At 42.4% G+C, this 17461-nt stretch overlaps 1 protein-coding gene across 2 annotated transcripts in view; it reads right to left on the reverse strand.

Annotated features, from left to right (window-relative positions):
- epb41a (erythrocyte membrane protein band 4.1a) overlaps positions 1-17461 on the reverse strand; it is a 131943-nt gene that overhangs the window by 29028 nt on the left and 85454 nt on the right. For both annotated transcript variants that reach the window (XM_055157500.1, XM_055157501.1), the window contains exons 13-14: positions 7307-7435; positions 3169-3270 (exon numbers count right to left, since the gene is read on the reverse strand). In XM_055157500.1, the coding sequence (XP_055013475.1) occupies positions 3169-3270; positions 7307-7435 (231 nt within the window). The remainder of the gene's footprint in view (positions 1-3168; positions 3271-7306; positions 7436-17461) is intronic.

Consider the following 17461-nt stretch of genomic DNA (forward strand, 5'->3'; position numbering starts at 1 on the left):
GGGTAGAAGGGCACATATGTGGGTGGATCTGGGTGGTAGAGAGGGCACATATGTGGGTGATCTGGGTGGTAGAAGGGCACATATGTGGGTGATCTGGGTGGTAGAAGGGCACATATGTGGGGTGATCTGGGTGGTATGAAGGGCACATAAGTGGGTGATCTGGGTGGTAGAAGGGCACATATGTGGGTGATCTGGGTGGTAGAAGGGCACATATGGGGTGATCTGGGTGGTCCTCTGTGCCTTTTATTTATTTTTTATGTATTTTATTGGCTTTATTTAGTTATTTATTGCTATTCTATGATTTCACTCTTATTTTATTTGACTGGTTTTATTATTTTAAGGCTGGTATAGTTAAATCTGAGTGTTTATTTTATCATTTTATTATTTATTCTGTTGTTATTATGTGTTTGTGCAGCACTTTGGAAGCTGTTTGTGCTATAGAAATAAAGTGGATTGGATTGGATTAGTCGTGTAAGTAAGTTTTTATTTATAGAGCACTTTTCACAGACATTTGTCACAACAACACTTTACAGATCATTATTCATCCACTCCGGACCCGGTGATGGTAAACTACTACTGAAGCTGAAGCGAGGCTGCCAATCTGTGCCATCGGTCCCTCTGCCCACGACCGTCACTCACACACACTCCACTTTCATACAAGGCAATGTGGGTGAAGTGTCTTGCCTAAGGACACAATGATTTTCCCAGTGTCTCCCGTCCAAGTCCTGACCTGCTGAGCTTCTGAGATGTGACGGGATCAGGCTTTGACGAGCCACAACCGCAGTGGTGGGTGGTAGAGTGGCAGCAGCGGGGGTGATCTGAGGTGGCGGTGGGTGATCAGTAAAAAAAACAACTGATCTTACAGCGGTCCAATGTCTTTCTGGACGGGATGGAACTCAACCTCGTCAAAGAGTTTAAATACTTGGGACTGACGCTGGACCCGACACTGACATTTAAAGGTTGTATAGAGGATTTTCCAAGGAACGAGAAATCCAGCGACTGTTTGTCCTTTTTCAAATGTTGCGCATGCGTGAAACCACCCCCCCTCCCCTACAGCTCCTACGTAGAAACGCCTCCTCCCTCCTCCTCCTTACGCCAGAAACAGGTTTGTTTACAGCCGGTGCTGCACATGACTTGTAAACAACTAACTACAGTGTTGGTTAGGCAAGACGGAGAAGTGAGGAGCAGGGAGAAGAATGGAGCGGTGCGCGGAGATTCTGTGCGAATGAACTAGCTACAACACGCAGCAGCAAGCGGACTCTTTCTTTGCCTTGAAAATGACGTTTTCAGACATAGGATATCTCATTCGTGTCCTGAAAAACGTTTGTCTAACTCTTGGAAATAAAGTACGTTTTCATAATAAGCAGAAGTTTCCTGTCCAGGAGTAATTTGTGGACCAGTGCGTCAGTCTTTAGACCCTGCGTCTGCTTCAGTCGCGCCATCGCTGGAATGAATCTCCAAGAATCACCTTAGTTTGGCTTCGCTGCTTTTCCCCTTGTCTTCTTCTTTCAGCGACCTCAAAAACGGACTTTCTTTTGCGGCAAACTGCTCCTGGATTCTTGTCGCCATTGCAACAAACTTTGTGCGAACTGCGAGGAAGATATAGGTCAAAAAAAGCCGCTAAGAACTGTTGCGTTGGTGGAGTAAACAGCGTCTGTGCGTCTTGCGTCTGTGGACTGTGTGACAGTCGTACGTAAACCACGTACCGGCGGCGCAGGCAAGTCAGTTACACTAGAAACGTAGGGAGTTTGATTGACAGCCTGTCAGCTCACAGATAACGAGGCAGTGTCGTTATCTATTGGCAAATGTTTAGCCCCACCACGTCCAGAGTTGATGAATTTTTATTCTCTTTTTTTTGGTCATCATAATTACAAGGCGACTGCACCTCTATAATCTATCATTGACAATTTGAAACAAAAATAAATCCTCCATACAACCTTTAAGAAACACATGAAGCGCCTCACAAAAACTGTTATTTTTAACTTCATGAATTTTAGACAAGTAAGATCCTTCATGACGCTATATGCGGCACGAATGTTTTTACACTCCATGATTCTGTCTCATATAAAGTGTTGCAGAACCACGTGGTCACTTGCTCCTGGCACAAAACTCAAATCCATCGAATCACTTTAAAAAGCTGTAAAAATACTGGACAAGAAACCACTCTCATCTCACCACTGCACTATTTTAGATAAGTACAACCTGCTTCATTTTAATAATTTTGTTGATTTTAAATATGGATGTTTTATCTTTAAAGTTTCGCATGGACTTGCCCCCCCTCTGTTACAGGATTTTATTAAAGTAAAGACTGTCAGTGGGAACTAGAGCCACAGCCCGGGGGATCAGTGAGCCCCACACAGACGCACCACATTCGGACAAAGTGTGTCTCAGTCAGAGGCTCTAAGTTCTGGAACATTCTCCCATGATCAATAAGAGAAACTCCAACACTGGACACTTTCACATCCCACTTGAAACAGCGGCTAAAGGAAAACCAGACTTGTGGACACTTTTAGTTTAGAACTGTCACTTGTTTTTGTTGTTTTTTTTATTTGTTAAATTTGTGGTGTTACCTGCCTACGGACCACAGATGGAAATGAGCATCCTGGCTATAATCTGTCATATTTAAACTTCAGTGTTGTAGATGTCCCTATTAAATAAATTCATAAATAAATAAATCTGGGTGGTAGTGGGTGGTAGAGGGTGGTAGGGGGACATACCTTGGTGATCTGGGTGGTAAGTGGTAAGCAAAAGCACTTCTACTTTTAAATAACGTTTCGCCAAAAAAAGCCCTCGTCAAATACTTTTCTTGCCTTGGACCACAGCACAAGTGTGTACTTTTTCACTTTTGTCTTGCTGCTCCTTGCACTGGCACCTCTGCTGGAATTTTGGTGTGCATTTTCTGTTTCTTTTCATGGTAGGAGGCACATACCTTGGTGATCTGGGTGGTACTGGGTGGTTTTGGGCACATACCTTGGTGATCTGGGTGGTACTGGGTGGTGGGTACTGGGTGATAGAGGGTGGTACTGGGTGGTTTTGGGCACATACCTTGGTGATCTGGGTGGTACTGGGTGGTTTTGGGCACATACCTTGGTGATCTGGGTGGTACTGGGTGGTTTTGGGCACATACCTTGGTGATCTGGGTGGTACTGGGTGGTTTTGGGCACATACCTTGGTGATCTGGGTGGTGGTGGTGGTGCTGATGGTCTCTGATGTGATGGTCTGAGCGCTCAGTAGAACTCCAGTGTCCTTCTCCGGCAGGTTGTCCCCAGGCTGAAACATTTCAAACAAAACATGCAACATTGAGCGCCTCCACTCAATTTCATTTCTCTCCAGCGACTAGATCAGGAATCAGAATACACTAGACGGTTTACAAGAACTTCGGAAGTTGTAGACGGCGCACCGGCCAATCAGCTGTGAGTTGTGAAGTCATGACGTCAAACTCGTGGCGTCTGTCTGTGTCCCTTTTGTGGAACAGCTCAACAGGAAACAAAGCGTCGAGATGGATGTAGATTAGGGATGGGCATGATTAATCGATAATTGATCATTAAGAATTTCATCGATTACATTCATTTTAATCGACAAACCGAATGTATGTTGCTGTGTGTATCGTGACCAAACAGGTGTGTACATGTGTCTCTGCATCAGAAGGAGCGAGACACAAACAGTGGGTCAGTCTGTAACGAACCGAAGCACAAATGTGGATTTAACGATGATTTGTACAAGAAATTCCACACTTTCCGTTGCGTTCGGGACAAGTGTGAGTCCATGTGCACAGTGTATAAAGCAGCACATATGTTTCTGTGTCCAGTGGGAAAAAGTTTTTCCAGGTGAGAGTCGCTCAATGTGGATGACGAGGCCCCGCCCCCTCCCCCCGTACGCTGTCCTGGTTTTGACAAACGCAAATCTGTCACACTAACCTGTATTCACCTGAGTCATGTCTTTTAATCCAACAGAAGTTGAACCACATCAGCGACACAAGAGCTGGAGTTTTATCTTCACTGAGTTTATGCAAATTAGTGATGCGGTTTTAAGTTTTGTTTCTGTGAGAGTTGAACAAAACTGAATTAAACACATTATAATGTCAAACGGGCTGATGTGGCTCTAGAGTCGTTACGGTTTATATGTCGTAAAGTTGAATTTATTTACGCAGATTAGTAGTGCAGATAGTAATAATAATGATGATCATTTTAATATAAAAACGTTAATGATTAATCGATAATCGATCGTTAATTCTTCCGACGATCGATTAAGAAAATTTCATCGAATGCCCGTCCCTAATGTAGATGAAGACAGACATTCTGTGTTGGCAACAATTTTCAAGGATTTAAAGCCAGAACAAAGAGAATGTTTGGTGAATTTTATCAAGGGGAACAACGTTATTGTCCTTCTTCCTACAGGATTTGGCGCATTAGATACAAACAGCAGCGATTGGTTAAATAAAAAAAAAGTACCCTAATGCTGTGAGGTCAGACCGTCTGATGAATCTGGTGACTGGAACTGAACCACAGAGCGTGAAAAACCTCCGTCCGAACTTGAGACGATCCAACCACAGCTGCTCATTTGTAAAATGTGTCTCTCAAATGCGGAAGAACAAAAATATAAACTCTTTTACGTGAGATAAATCACAGTTTGGTGCTTCGACTGACAACTGAGCAGCTCATCATTATAATACATCTGATAATAATAATTGGATGTTTTAATATGTTGTTTTTGGTGAGTGTATAATTTTCAAAACAATAAAAGGTAAATATCTAAATGTGATGTGTTTTCTTAATCCCCCACAGAAGTGTAAGTGTAATGTTCCCTCTTTGAGTTTCTCGTGAGCCTCGCGCCGTCGGAGAGTGTCCCGTCAGCACAATGTAAAACAGAGCGCGGCCTCGCTAGAGTCTGATTTAGCGCGTGAACCCTCACTCACTCTGACTCCGTATTGACGCAGGGATCACATCTATTAAACCCTCACAAGATTCATTTAGGCAGTAATTACTTACACCAGACACTGTGCTTGGCCGGGGGATCGTTTCCATATGCAAAGCTCATCTCGCAAAATTGATAACACTGTCACGATAATAAGAGACGTACTTTTAGTGTCTCAAAGTCAATACAGATTCATGCGGGAAAAAAACAGATCAGTCAAACGCCTCCGACCTTAATCCTTCAAACTACAACTCTGAGGTAATAATGAGGAAATATCATAACGTGACTGAAAGTGAAACCAAAAATAGTCATGTTCTCTTCTTTTAACATTATAACTTTGGTTCTGGGCGGTAAACAGGAGAAGTATTTATGCTGTTGACACGTTTATGTTCAGCCAAGGATCTATAATAAGAAACCAAACTAAAATGCCAGAGAGCTACTACCGTATTTTTCGGACTAAATGTCACACTTTTTTTTTGTGGTTTGGGTGTTTCCTGCGACTTATATATTAAAATTTTCAGAGTGACAGTTACGAGAGGCTCTAGACTCGTGTGTCAGTATCTAGTACGACTTTTACTCCTGTACCACTGTCACTTCGCTCTACTGCGCATGTCTCCTGTAGAAAAAGCCGCTGTCCTGCTGCAAATAGTGAAATATTCAGCTGAAAACTGTAATCGAGCAGCAGAGAGAAAGTTTGGAGTGAGCGAGAAACTTGTGAGGGACTGGGGGAAAGGCGGGGATGGAGAACACAGCTTCACGAGAACCGGGAGGATGCGCCATGAAACTTTCCTGGAGTCACTGGATGGATGGACAAAGTCTGAACTTCAATGACAACGAAACCATCCTGTCGGGATTCAGAAAGGCCGGAATAAATCTAACTGGAACTGATGCTGAGTCTGACGACAGCGACACAGAAGAGGAAGCGATGCTCTGTTTACATCATGGATCTATGGTTTATGTCCTGAGGTCGCGCAGAAGTGACACCGAGGATGAAGAATTGAATGGATTTAGTGACTTAGGGTGAGATCGTGAGTTTGTTAAACTTGTTCTGTTCTATTGTTTATGTTATAGTTTATCTGAAGAACTGTTCATATGTTACATTAACATATTGACGCCTGTTCAGTCTGTTGTTCTCTGTTCTATTGTTTTTACTAGAACTTGACTTTCAAGATGAAATGTCGGTTCCTGGTCTCTGATTTTACAAAATACATTTCCCCAAAAATGCGACTTATAGACCGTATTTTCCCCACTATTAGGTGCTCTGGATTATAAGGCGTCATTAAATGGTCTATTTTCGAACTTTTTTCTCAAATAAACCACGTGGGAAGCTGGAACAGTCTTCCTGAACATGTGAGACAGACTCGACTTTGACGCTGTTTAAATCCAGGCTCAAAACTTTTCTGTTTAACTGTGCATATGACTGAAAGGTTTTCATTCCGCACTCTTCTCTCTAATTTATGTCTCTCTTTTTTAATTTTAATCTTTATGATTATTTATGTTTTGATTTGTTTTTATTATGATTTTAATGTATTTCTTATTCTGTAAAGCACTTTGAATTACTTTGTGTACGAATTGTGCTGTACAAATAAACTTGCCTTGCATTAAATGAAACCCAACAGTGTGATGGGTGAGTGGTTTTGTTTGTTTGTTCGTTCACGGTGACTCTGGGCTTTGTTCAGTTGTGGCGTGTAGGGAGGTGCTGTCTGGGACCAACGGATTGTCGGCGTGTTCGCAGTGACTCAGTTGTTCAGTCGTGTCTAGAAGCGGCACGTCGCGCTCGCTGCTTTTTCGTTCGTTCCTCGTCGGCGAGTGATGAGTGTGTCTGTGGGTGTTTCTCTGTGCGGTCGCTGTCTGCTCCGTGTGTTTGCGGCTTTGTAGTTTACTGAAGTCGTACTGGGACACCCGAGTGGATTCGTGTATGGGGCGCTCTGGATTGTGGCGCATCGTTTTTATGCGGTTAGAGGCTTAAGAGCGCGTCTAATAGCCCGGAAAATACAGTATTTTTTTCTTTTCATTACGCATTTTCTGGCTGGTGCGACTTATACTCCGGAAAATACGGTAGTCATAGTAAATTGAGTGAATATAAGAGCCACGGCGAGCCTTAGATGAAGTGCAGTTTGATGCCATTTATTAAAGTACAAAGTTGGACATTAAAATTAAACACGTACAGTGGTGACAGAACAGTGGTTATAGGCATTTAATTCATCAAATTTTACTTATTCAATTGCACAATAAGCGTAATTCAGAAATCCCTTGGCGAGCTGCAGGTTGAAGACCCCTGAGCTAAAACGTTAAACACATTTCCTAACGTCTTATCTGTAAAAAGAACCAAAGCTGTTGGTCTAAAGAAGCGGCGTTAGAACAGGATTTAAGAGCCCGTGTCTGGCCCCACCTGAGCGGACTCGTAGGTGATGGTCTTGGTCTCGGTGTGGACCAGAGGCATCTCCTTGTAGGCCACGGTTCCTCGCAGAGAGTTGGTGACGTCGGAGATGGTGATTGTCTGGGTCTTCAGCACCGGAGACTGAAAAAAGAAAAGAGAAAAAAAAACAGAGATGAGCTGTTAGAGAAGAAACCAAGTCTGAACTGTGGGTCTCACAATAAGACACAATTAAACCAGGACTAAACCAGGACTAAACAAGGTCTAAACCGGGACTAAGATAAGACTATGACATTTTATTATTATGACAGGTCTAAACCATCTAAACCAGACCTAAATCAGGACTAAACCCGGACTAACCCAGAGCACATCAGGACTAAACCAGACCCACATTAGGACTAAACCAGACCCACATCAGGACTAAACCAGACCCACATCAGGACTAAACCAGACCCACATCAGGACTAAACCAGGACTAAACCAGACCCACATCAGGACTAAACCAGACCCACATCAGGACTAAACCAGGACTAAACCAGACCCACATCAGGACTAAACCAGGACTAAACCACATCAGGACTAAACCAGGACTAAACCAGACCCACATCAGGACTAAACCAGACTACCCCACATCAGGACTAAACCAGACCCACATCAGGACTAAACCAGACCCACATCAGGACTAAACCAGGACTAAACCAGACCCACATCAGGACTAAACCAGACCCACATCAGGACTAAACCAGACCCACATCAGGACTAAACCAGGACTAAACCAGACCCACTATCAGGACTAAACCAGACCCACATCAGGACTAAACCAGGACTAAACTCCAGACCCACATCAGGACTAAACCAGACCCACATTAGGACTAAACCAGGACTAAACCAGACCCACATCAGGACTAAACCAGGACTAATCCAGACCCACATCAGGACTAAACCAGGACTAAACCAGACCCACATCAGGACTAAACCAGGACTAAACTAGACCCACATCAGGACTAAACCAGGACTAAACCAGACCCACATCAGGACTAAACCAGACCACATCAGGACTAAACCAGACCCACATCAGGACTAAACCAGACCCACATCAGGACTAAACCAGGACTAATCCAGACCCACATCAGGACTAATCCAGACCCACATCAGGACTAAACCAGGACTAAACTAGACCCACATCAGGACTAAACCAGACCCACATCAGGACTAAACCAGACCCACATCAGGACTAAACCAGACCCACATCAGGACTAAACCAGGACTAAACCAGACCCGGATCCCTCAGACGGCGCAGTCCTTTCCTGTCGTCTGATCGCGTCCCATTTCTTTATGATATTCCGTTTTATGATGTGCATATTTCACGACGGCGGAACAGGCTGTTTTAACGACGCTCTCGGTTCACATGCAATTAGTCAAGCGTCGGGTTTGAGATCGATCGGACCGAAGCCGTGATTTAAGGAAAACTAATGCCAGATCCAGAATTAAACAGCCCCGAGTCGGATTTACAGCCAAGACGGAGGCGCCGTAAAGCAGCGCGGATAAAAACATAACTTCAAATCAATACGGCCCGTCATACACCGCACACTGCATCGGTAACCGCGACATGCCGTTCAGATCGCGCCGTTTATTAAAGCCGCTGTGCCGAGAAATGTTTCGTTTTAGGAGTTTCGCGGTGCTCCAAAGTTATTCCTCACTTACCTTAGGCTTTCAGAGCTTCCTAATTATTCACCGTGATGAGTTTCTAAGCGTTTTTCGTAGCTTTCAGAGACTTTCAGAGCTTAGTTTTGCTGTCTGGGGAAAGCATGCTAACGTGCACTTCCTGATTATCGGACAACGAACAGCGCAGTACACAGAGGACTACAGCGGCTTATATAAAACATCTGTAAAAAAGCAAGACTAGGGATGTAACGATATCCAAATCTCTGTTCGATATTTTCACGATATACATCTCACGATACGATATTTATTGCGATATTTTGTGGAGGATAAACAGATAAAACTGTGAATATGCGACTTTTTTCTCTTAAAATGCCTTGACAAGATTTAATCCAAAAGAATTAAGACTTAAAAGTGTTGGAACTGTTATTTCTTCTTGTCGTCTGCACTGAAATGGAGCAAAGGATCATGAATCTGTGTATCGTTTGTTTATTCGTTTTTCAATATAAAATCAAAAGTAAGAAAAAGAAAAAACAACAGTTTTTTTCATTATTTGTCTCCAAAACCAAAATGAAAAAACAGATAATGATTCGATTTTTCAGTTTTTCGATTTTGTGTTTAAATGAAGAATGGAAAAAAAAACGACATGACTTAAACTGTGATGTCGGACTTTTGTACCGCGTACGGACTGAACCAGGACTGAACCAGGACTAAACCAGGACTGAACCAGGACTGAACCAGGACTAAACCAGGACTGAACCAGGACTGAACCAGGACTGAACCAGGACTGAACCAGGACTGAACCAGGACTGAACCAGGACTGAACCAGGACTAAACCAGGACTGAAACCAGGACTGAACAGGACTGAACCAGGACTGAACCAGGAACCAGGACTGAACCAGTCCGGACTTGAAGCCAGTCCCAGTTTTTCAGTCCTGGTCTGGTTCCAGTCGGGTCCAAGTCTCAGTCCCGGTCCCGGTCTCAGTCCCGGTCTCAGTCCCGTCCCGGTCTCAGTCCCGGTCCTCAGTCAGTCCCGGTCTCAGTCCAGTCTGGTCCCGGTCTCAGTCCCGGTCTCAGTCCCGGTCTCCAGTCCCGGTCTCAGTCCCGGTCTCAGTCCCTCTCAGTCCTGTCCCAGTCCTGGTTCAGTCAGTCCGGCATCACAGTTTAAGTCACAGAAACGAGAAAGTCTGTTATCTGTTTTTTCCATTTTTCATTTAAACACAAAATCGAAAACTAAAAAAAAACGAATCGTTATCATTTTTCTCATTTTGGTTTTGGAGACAAATAATGAAGAAAACTGTTGTTTTTTCTTTTTCTTAATTTTGGTTTTATTTTGAAAAACGAATAAACGAATGACACACGGATTATCATGGTCTGTGTAGTTCCCTCTGTTTTTTTTAGGTTTTTGCTGCACCAAACTCTTCATTTAAACAAACTTGTAATTCGATATATTGTGATGGTCCATGATGTTATTGTGAGAACTTTGACGATACGATATCACAATATTTCGGTTATTGTTACATCTCTAGGCAAGACACATTATGCCATGCTGTGGAGCGGTGACATGCTGCTATTCCGACATGCCACGATTTAAACATTAACGTCTAATTGTCGGAGCAGCGGCATAAACATTATTTTCAAGCGTCCCACTACTTCGACTTTTTTTGTTTTCCATTGTCGGAGTAGTGGCACTTCACTACTTTTTAAACATTCAATTTTTCCGACATGAATAATATTAATGTGACAGTGTATTATACTACATAACTATTTGCGGAGAATACTATACATGACGTGTCGGAATAGTGATACTAAAAAGTGTTGGAAAACCGGCACATTGGTCCGTGTACATTCGTTATTTTGAATTTCAACTAAGGCGAAAAGCAATAAAACAGGAAAACAGTGTGTTATTTCATGATTCCGTTTTAGTGTCAAACAAAAAAAACAGTTTCGACCTCTATTTCCAATATTTAATTTACCGTATTTTCCGCACTATTAGGCGCTCTGGATTATAAGACGCACTGTCATTAAATGGTCTATTTTCGAACTTTTTTAAACAAACAAATAAACCGCGTGGGACTTTAAATGAAACCCAACAGTGTGATGGGTGAGTGGTTTTGTTTGTTTGTTCGTTCACGGTGACTCTGGGCTTTGTTCAGTTGTGGCGTGTAGGGAGGGTGTGTCTGGGACCAACGGATTGTCGGCGTGTTCGCAGTGACTCAGTTGTTCAGTCGTGTCTAGAAGCGGCACGTCGCGCTCGATTTTTCGGTTCGTTCCTCCGTTCCGTTCCTCGTCGGCGTGGAGTGATGAGTGTGTCTGTGGGTGTGTTTCTCTGTGCGGTCGCTGTCTGCTCCGTGTGTGTTTGCGGCTTTGTAGTTTACTGAAGTCGTACTGGGACACTCGAGTGGATTCGCGTATGGGGCGCTCTGGATTGTGGCGTGCGGTCGTTTTTTTGATGCGGTTAGTGGCTTAAGAGCGCGTCTAATTGCCTGGAAAATACGGTACTTTGTAGATAAAGTAAATTCTCACATTGGCTCTGGCGTAGAAATATCTTTAACCCATTGATGCGTATTATTTCCCCATTGAAAAATAATCCAAATGTTTCCCGCACATGTTCCCATCAAGACCTGGTTTGAAGTAACAAACGTTGCTCTTCACTATCAGCGCATGAACCACTTGATCTGGTCGCTGTTCCAGACGCTCCTATAACAGGTGACATATCACAATGCGTATACATGCGTTATGATGACCCGCTGATGAAAAACTAAAATTACATGAACCGGGTTACTGTAGCTCCTAAACTCTATACGCACAGAACACAACTTACCATCACATTAGCCACCTGAAAACTGTCTGTCACAGAAATAACGACACATAACTCCACAGCACGTCGTTCATTTCAGTCCAAAAAAGAAACTGATCACATCAGCGGCACAAGGAGCGAGTTGTTTTTATCGCCGCTAACAGTTTATGCTAATTAGCCAAACGGTCTTAAGTTTCGTTTCTGTAAAACGTAAACAAATGTGATCAGAGCTGAATTATCTGATCAAACAGGCTGATGTGTCTATAGTGTTTATGGTTTATATGTTGTAAAGTTGAGTTTATTTATGCAGAAGATTTTAATGAAGAATCTGCACAGTGGATTGTGGGAGATCTCGTAGCTCCTTAGCATCTTATGCTAAAGGAGCTCACGGTTTGTATTTTTCCTGGTTTATGAAATAGATTTAAGTTAATTTTTGCGCCTGCGCATTTGTAAGATTATGTCAAGAAACCAGGATACTCCATTTGATCATGTACACGTGGATATGAGTGTCCCGGTTTCTCAGTGCGCATGTAAACGCAGTAACACGAATACTGACAGAACCGGGATATGGCTAATAACCGGGTTATTGATGTGCATGTAAACACACTCACTGTCGTGTAACAAATAAACATGGTCAAACACAAAAATGCTGACAGTGTCAATGACAGTGAAGACACGGACAACATTTTTGTGCTTGACCATGTTTATTTGTTACATGACGCAGTGATATGGCACTTGTTATAGGAGCGTCTGGAACAGCGACCAGATCAAGTGGTTAATCGCGTTCATGCGCTGCAGTAAAGAACTTCAAACCAGGTCTTGATGGGAACATGTGCGGGACATTTGGATTATTTTTCAATGGGGAAATAATACGCCAGGATAAAGAAGGTTCAGTGCGACAGTACAGCTCCGGCAGTTTTGCGTCTCTCTGTGGGAGTGAATGGAGGTGAGAGGAGGACACGCCCCCCCCATGCTTCCAGACGTGGCCCCGCCTTTACCAGTTACGCTGATCGCCAGACAATCCGGAACACCAGCAGGAGACTCAGTGCTGCGCTGCACAGCATCCGGCGTCAGTGGGTTAAAATGAACGTCTCCAGAAGATTCAGATCAAAAAAGCCAAAAATAACTTTGGACCACTGCAAACTGTATGCGATTTTTACAGATTTTAAGCCAGTAAAAAAAGATTGAATAAGTGGCAGGTGGTAATTCAGCCGTATAAACTGCCATGCTGATACAAAGCCATCTCATTTCTCTTTGCTCAAACACAAACACATGCGTCCACTTTCCCCGCCCACTCCTCTTATCGGTCATGCTTTGAGTGACAGGCGAATCTAACCAATCACAGTGAAGCAGCAGGACGAAATAACATGCACCAAGAATTTCAGACGTCCGGTCATCGCGCAATCCATACTGGGAAGGATCCTCTGAAAAAGTGAGCATCAAACCGCCGTGTTTGATTTTCCAGTCGATCTTTTCAAGTCTTTTGAACCATATCGCTTTTGTTTCTGGTTCTGATATTGTCATATTTTAGTTTTGGGATTCCGACATCGTTAGTTGTGCGGTTGTTGGATCCTAACAGCGGAAAACGACTCGAGAAATTTGTTTGCGAACTTCATAACTGCAAAAGTGAATCAGATGTGTGTGACTCAAACCTCCGTTCAAACTGTTTCTCTTCCCAACGGAATTGAAAAATAGTGAAAGGCGAAGGCGACGTGTTCAACCAAAAGAAACAAAGGGGAAAACAAAAAAACCCACACCTCGTTACTCGTTAAAGATGCATTGTGTAAATTTTTTCTGGTAGAGGGTCGAACATTTTCTAGTTTCCATGGAGATGTTATTGAAACTCAGAAACTAAATCGATCTTAAAACTAGTTTCAAAACTAGATACTTATTTGAACAGGTATCGATACAAAAAAAGTCACAGGACTAAACCAGGACTAAGCTAAAACTCAACCAGGGCCTGGACTAACCAAAAACTAAAAAACTGAACCAGCTCTGGGACCAAACTGTTTCTCTTCCCAACGGAATTGAAAAATAGTGAAAGGTGAAGGTGATGGGCAGGACTGATCCACAGGAAGAACCAAAAAGAAAACCTTTGACTGCCTAAATCATCCTGAGTTTGCAGAGAGCAATGTGGAGCGACGACAAAACAAAATCCTGTTTGTTAAGCGAGAGGTGCAGAAGACAAACAGACTGAGCTGCACTTTCTTGTTCTTGTGGTTTTACAGCAACATCACGTCTTGGTCTCTTTGCAGTGGAAGTTGTTTCTTGGTGAACAGTTGGTGCCTTTCGCTTTGGCGTTGACTTTTAAAATTCGTAACCAAGATTGAGCGAGGGATCGGGATTTTGCAGTCAAATGTTTCCTTTTTGGTTCTTCCTGTGGATCAATTCTGCCCATCGCCTTCACCTTTCAGTATTTTTCAATTCTGTTGGGAAGAGAAACAGTTTGTACGGTTTGGTTGTTGATCGATTTAGTTTCAGTTTCAATACATCTTAGAAAATGTCCGAGCCTCTACCAGAAAAAAGAAAAAAACTAATTCCTCGTGCTGATGTGGGTTTTTTATTTTGTATTTTCCTTTGTTTCTTTTGGTTGAACACATCGACTTCAGATTTCACTATTTTCAATTCCGTTGCGAAGGAAAACAGTTTGAACGAGATCTGATTCCCTTTTGCATTTAAGGAGTTCGCAAACTTCCGAAGCCCGTTTCTCGAGCCGTTTTCCGCTGTTAGAACATCCAACAACCACACGATTACGACGTCCGAACCCCAAAACTAAGGCTACGTTCAGACTGCAGGGCTTAACGCTCAATTCCGATTTTTTTGTGAAATCTGATGTTTTTTCGAGGTCGTTCACATTTCCAATTAAATGTGACTTGTATGTGACTCCAGTGTGAACATTAAACGTCCCGAAAATGTCCCACATGTGACACTGGAGACACGACGACGTCAACCGCAGCGAGCGTCTCTGTGTTTACAGAAGTTGTCCAAACATGGACGCAGCATCGAGCACCTGGAGATTTTAAAGTTCCTCTCGTACCGGAGCCAGAACATGAACAACTTACTTGTTTTAAGGAGGAGATTGAGAAGGAGAAGGACGAGGTTTTTGGTCGTGGTTTTGTGGTTGTGTGAGTGTGATGTGGTGATGTGATGTGCTTCACTTCAGTGACACGGAGTTTATTAACAATTTTCGCCGACTTCAGCGCAGAATAGTGACGTTTGTGTCTTGTTGATAACGTGTAGGTGGATGAATGCGCTTTGGCCGTTCAGACTGAAGTCACATGTCAAAAGATCAGATATGTATCAGTTTCAGGAGCACATATCCAAGTGTCCTGGGTCACATTTGAAAAAATCGGATCTGTGTCCTTCAGACTGTCAATAAAAGATCAGACACAGGAGCACAGGGGCCAAAAAAATTGGATTTGGGTCACTTCAGGCTGCAGTCTGAACATCAGCCTAAAACACGACAATATCAGAACCAGAAACAAAAGCGATACGGTTCAAAAGACTTGAAAAGATCAACCAAGGCGCCCCCTATGGACTGAAAACTAAACCTGCATGCATCACCAAACCATGCCAGAAAAAAAAAAAAAAAGCTCACATCACGTTAAAACTATACAGATAAAACATCAAAATTTATTCAAGAATTCATCTCAGTTTGTATTTTTTCGGAAATGAAGTTAACAGAGAAAAACAGATTGAAAATGGACCGATAAACATGCGCCTTCTCGAAGTCTCGCCGTCTCGTCCGGGGTAAAAACACGGGCATGCACACAGTTATGAAAACAGTTTCGTCGTCACACTTTGGAACTTTTTTCTGAAGGCAATATTTGAACCTGGTGTAAATCTTTAAAAGCCCAGACGGAGCAGTGCGTTAAGTTAATTTATGGCCCCAGCGCAGTGCATTAGGCTAAGTGTGCTTTCAATGGTTTCAAATGGCGCCGAATAAATCAGCGGAGTCGTCCTGCGCGCCGGCTTCAGAGACGACGTGTCCAGCCCAAAGACACAACGGCAAAAAATAAAGAAAGAAAAAACACACATCTGCATACGAGGATTTTGTTTTATTTGTTAAAGATGCACTGTGTAACTTTTTTCTGGTAGAGGGTGGGAGAATTTTCTAGTTTCCATGGAGATGTTATTGAAACTCAGAAACTAAACCGATCGAGTTTCGAAAGTAGATCAAATTTGAGCAAAAAGTTACAGGACTAAACCAGGACTAAACCGGGACTAAACCAGAACTAAACTAAGACTAAATAAAGATTAAACCAGGACTAAAAGAGGACTAAGATAAAACTAAACCAGGACTAAAAGAGGACTAAGATAAAACTAAACCAGGACTAGACCAGGACTAAACCAAGACTAAACCGGGAGTAAACTGGGACTAAACCAGGACTAAACTGGGACTAAACCAGAACTAAACTAAGACTAAATAAAGATTAAACCAGGACTAAAAGAGGACTAAGATAAAACTAAACCAGGACTAAAAGAGGACTAAGATAAAACTAAACCAGGACTAAAAGAGGACTAAGATAAAACTAAACCAGGACTAAAAGAGGACTAAGCTTAATCTAAACCAGGACTAGACCAGGACTAAACTGGGACTAAACCAGAACTAAACTAAGACTAAATAAAGATTAAACCAGGACTAAAAGAGGACTAAGATAAAACTAAACCAGGACTAAAAGAAGACTAAGCTAAAACTAAACCAGGACTAGACCAGGACTAAACCAAGACTAAACCGGGAGTAAACTGGGACTAAACCAGGACTAAACTGGGACTAAACCAGGACTAAACTAAAACTAAATCAGGATTAGACCAGGATTACCCAAGGATTAAAGTAGAACTAAAAAAATATAAATTAGAACTGAACCAGCTCTGGGACTAAACCAGGATTATGGCAAATCTAAACTATCCAAACCAGACCAACAGCAGGACTAAACCAAGACTAAACCAGGATTAGACCAGGACTAAACCAGGACTAAACCAGGACTAAACTAGAACTAAACCAGGGCTCAGCTAATATTAAAACTAAACTAGTCCAGAACAAACCAGGACTTAAAAAGATTTAGGATTCCAGGACTATAACTGGTCTAAACAAAGAGAAAAAAAAAGAAAATAAAAAACTTTAGATGGAACTAATACCGGACTTAACTAGACCAAAAGTGGATTAAACTATGTAAAAAAAAGAAATAAAATTAAATTAAAATAAAAACTAGAATTTAACCAACTCTGGGACTAAACCAGGATTATGAAAGATCTAAACCAGACCAACATCAGGACTAAACAAAGACTAAACCAGGACTAAACCATGACTAAGATAAAACTAAACCAGAAGTAGACCAGGACTACCCAAGGACTAAACTAAAACTAAACCAGAAGTGACTAAACCAGGACTCAACTAGAATTAAAACTAAACTAGTCCAGAACTAAACCAGGACTAACAAAGATTTCTATAATTCTAGAATCAGATCTGGGACTAAACCAGGATTATGACAGATCTAAACCATCTAAACCAGACCAACATCAGGACTAAACCAGGATTAAAACAGGACTAATCTAGAACTAAACCAGAAGCGACTAAACCAGGACTCAACTTGGATTAAACTAAACTAGTCCAGAACTAAACCAAACATTTAGGATTCCAGGACTATAACCAGTCTAAACAAGGAAAAAAACAAACAAGCAAACAAAAAAGTTTAGATGGGTCTAAA

Source organism: Boleophthalmus pectinirostris, unplaced genomic scaffold, assembly GCF_026225935.1.
Source record: "Boleophthalmus pectinirostris isolate CB_2022bp ecotype Guang Dong unplaced genomic scaffold, ASM2622593v1 HiC_scaffold_21, whole genome shotgun sequence".
NCBI lineage: Eukaryota > Metazoa > Chordata > Actinopteri > Gobiiformes > Gobiidae > Boleophthalmus > Boleophthalmus pectinirostris.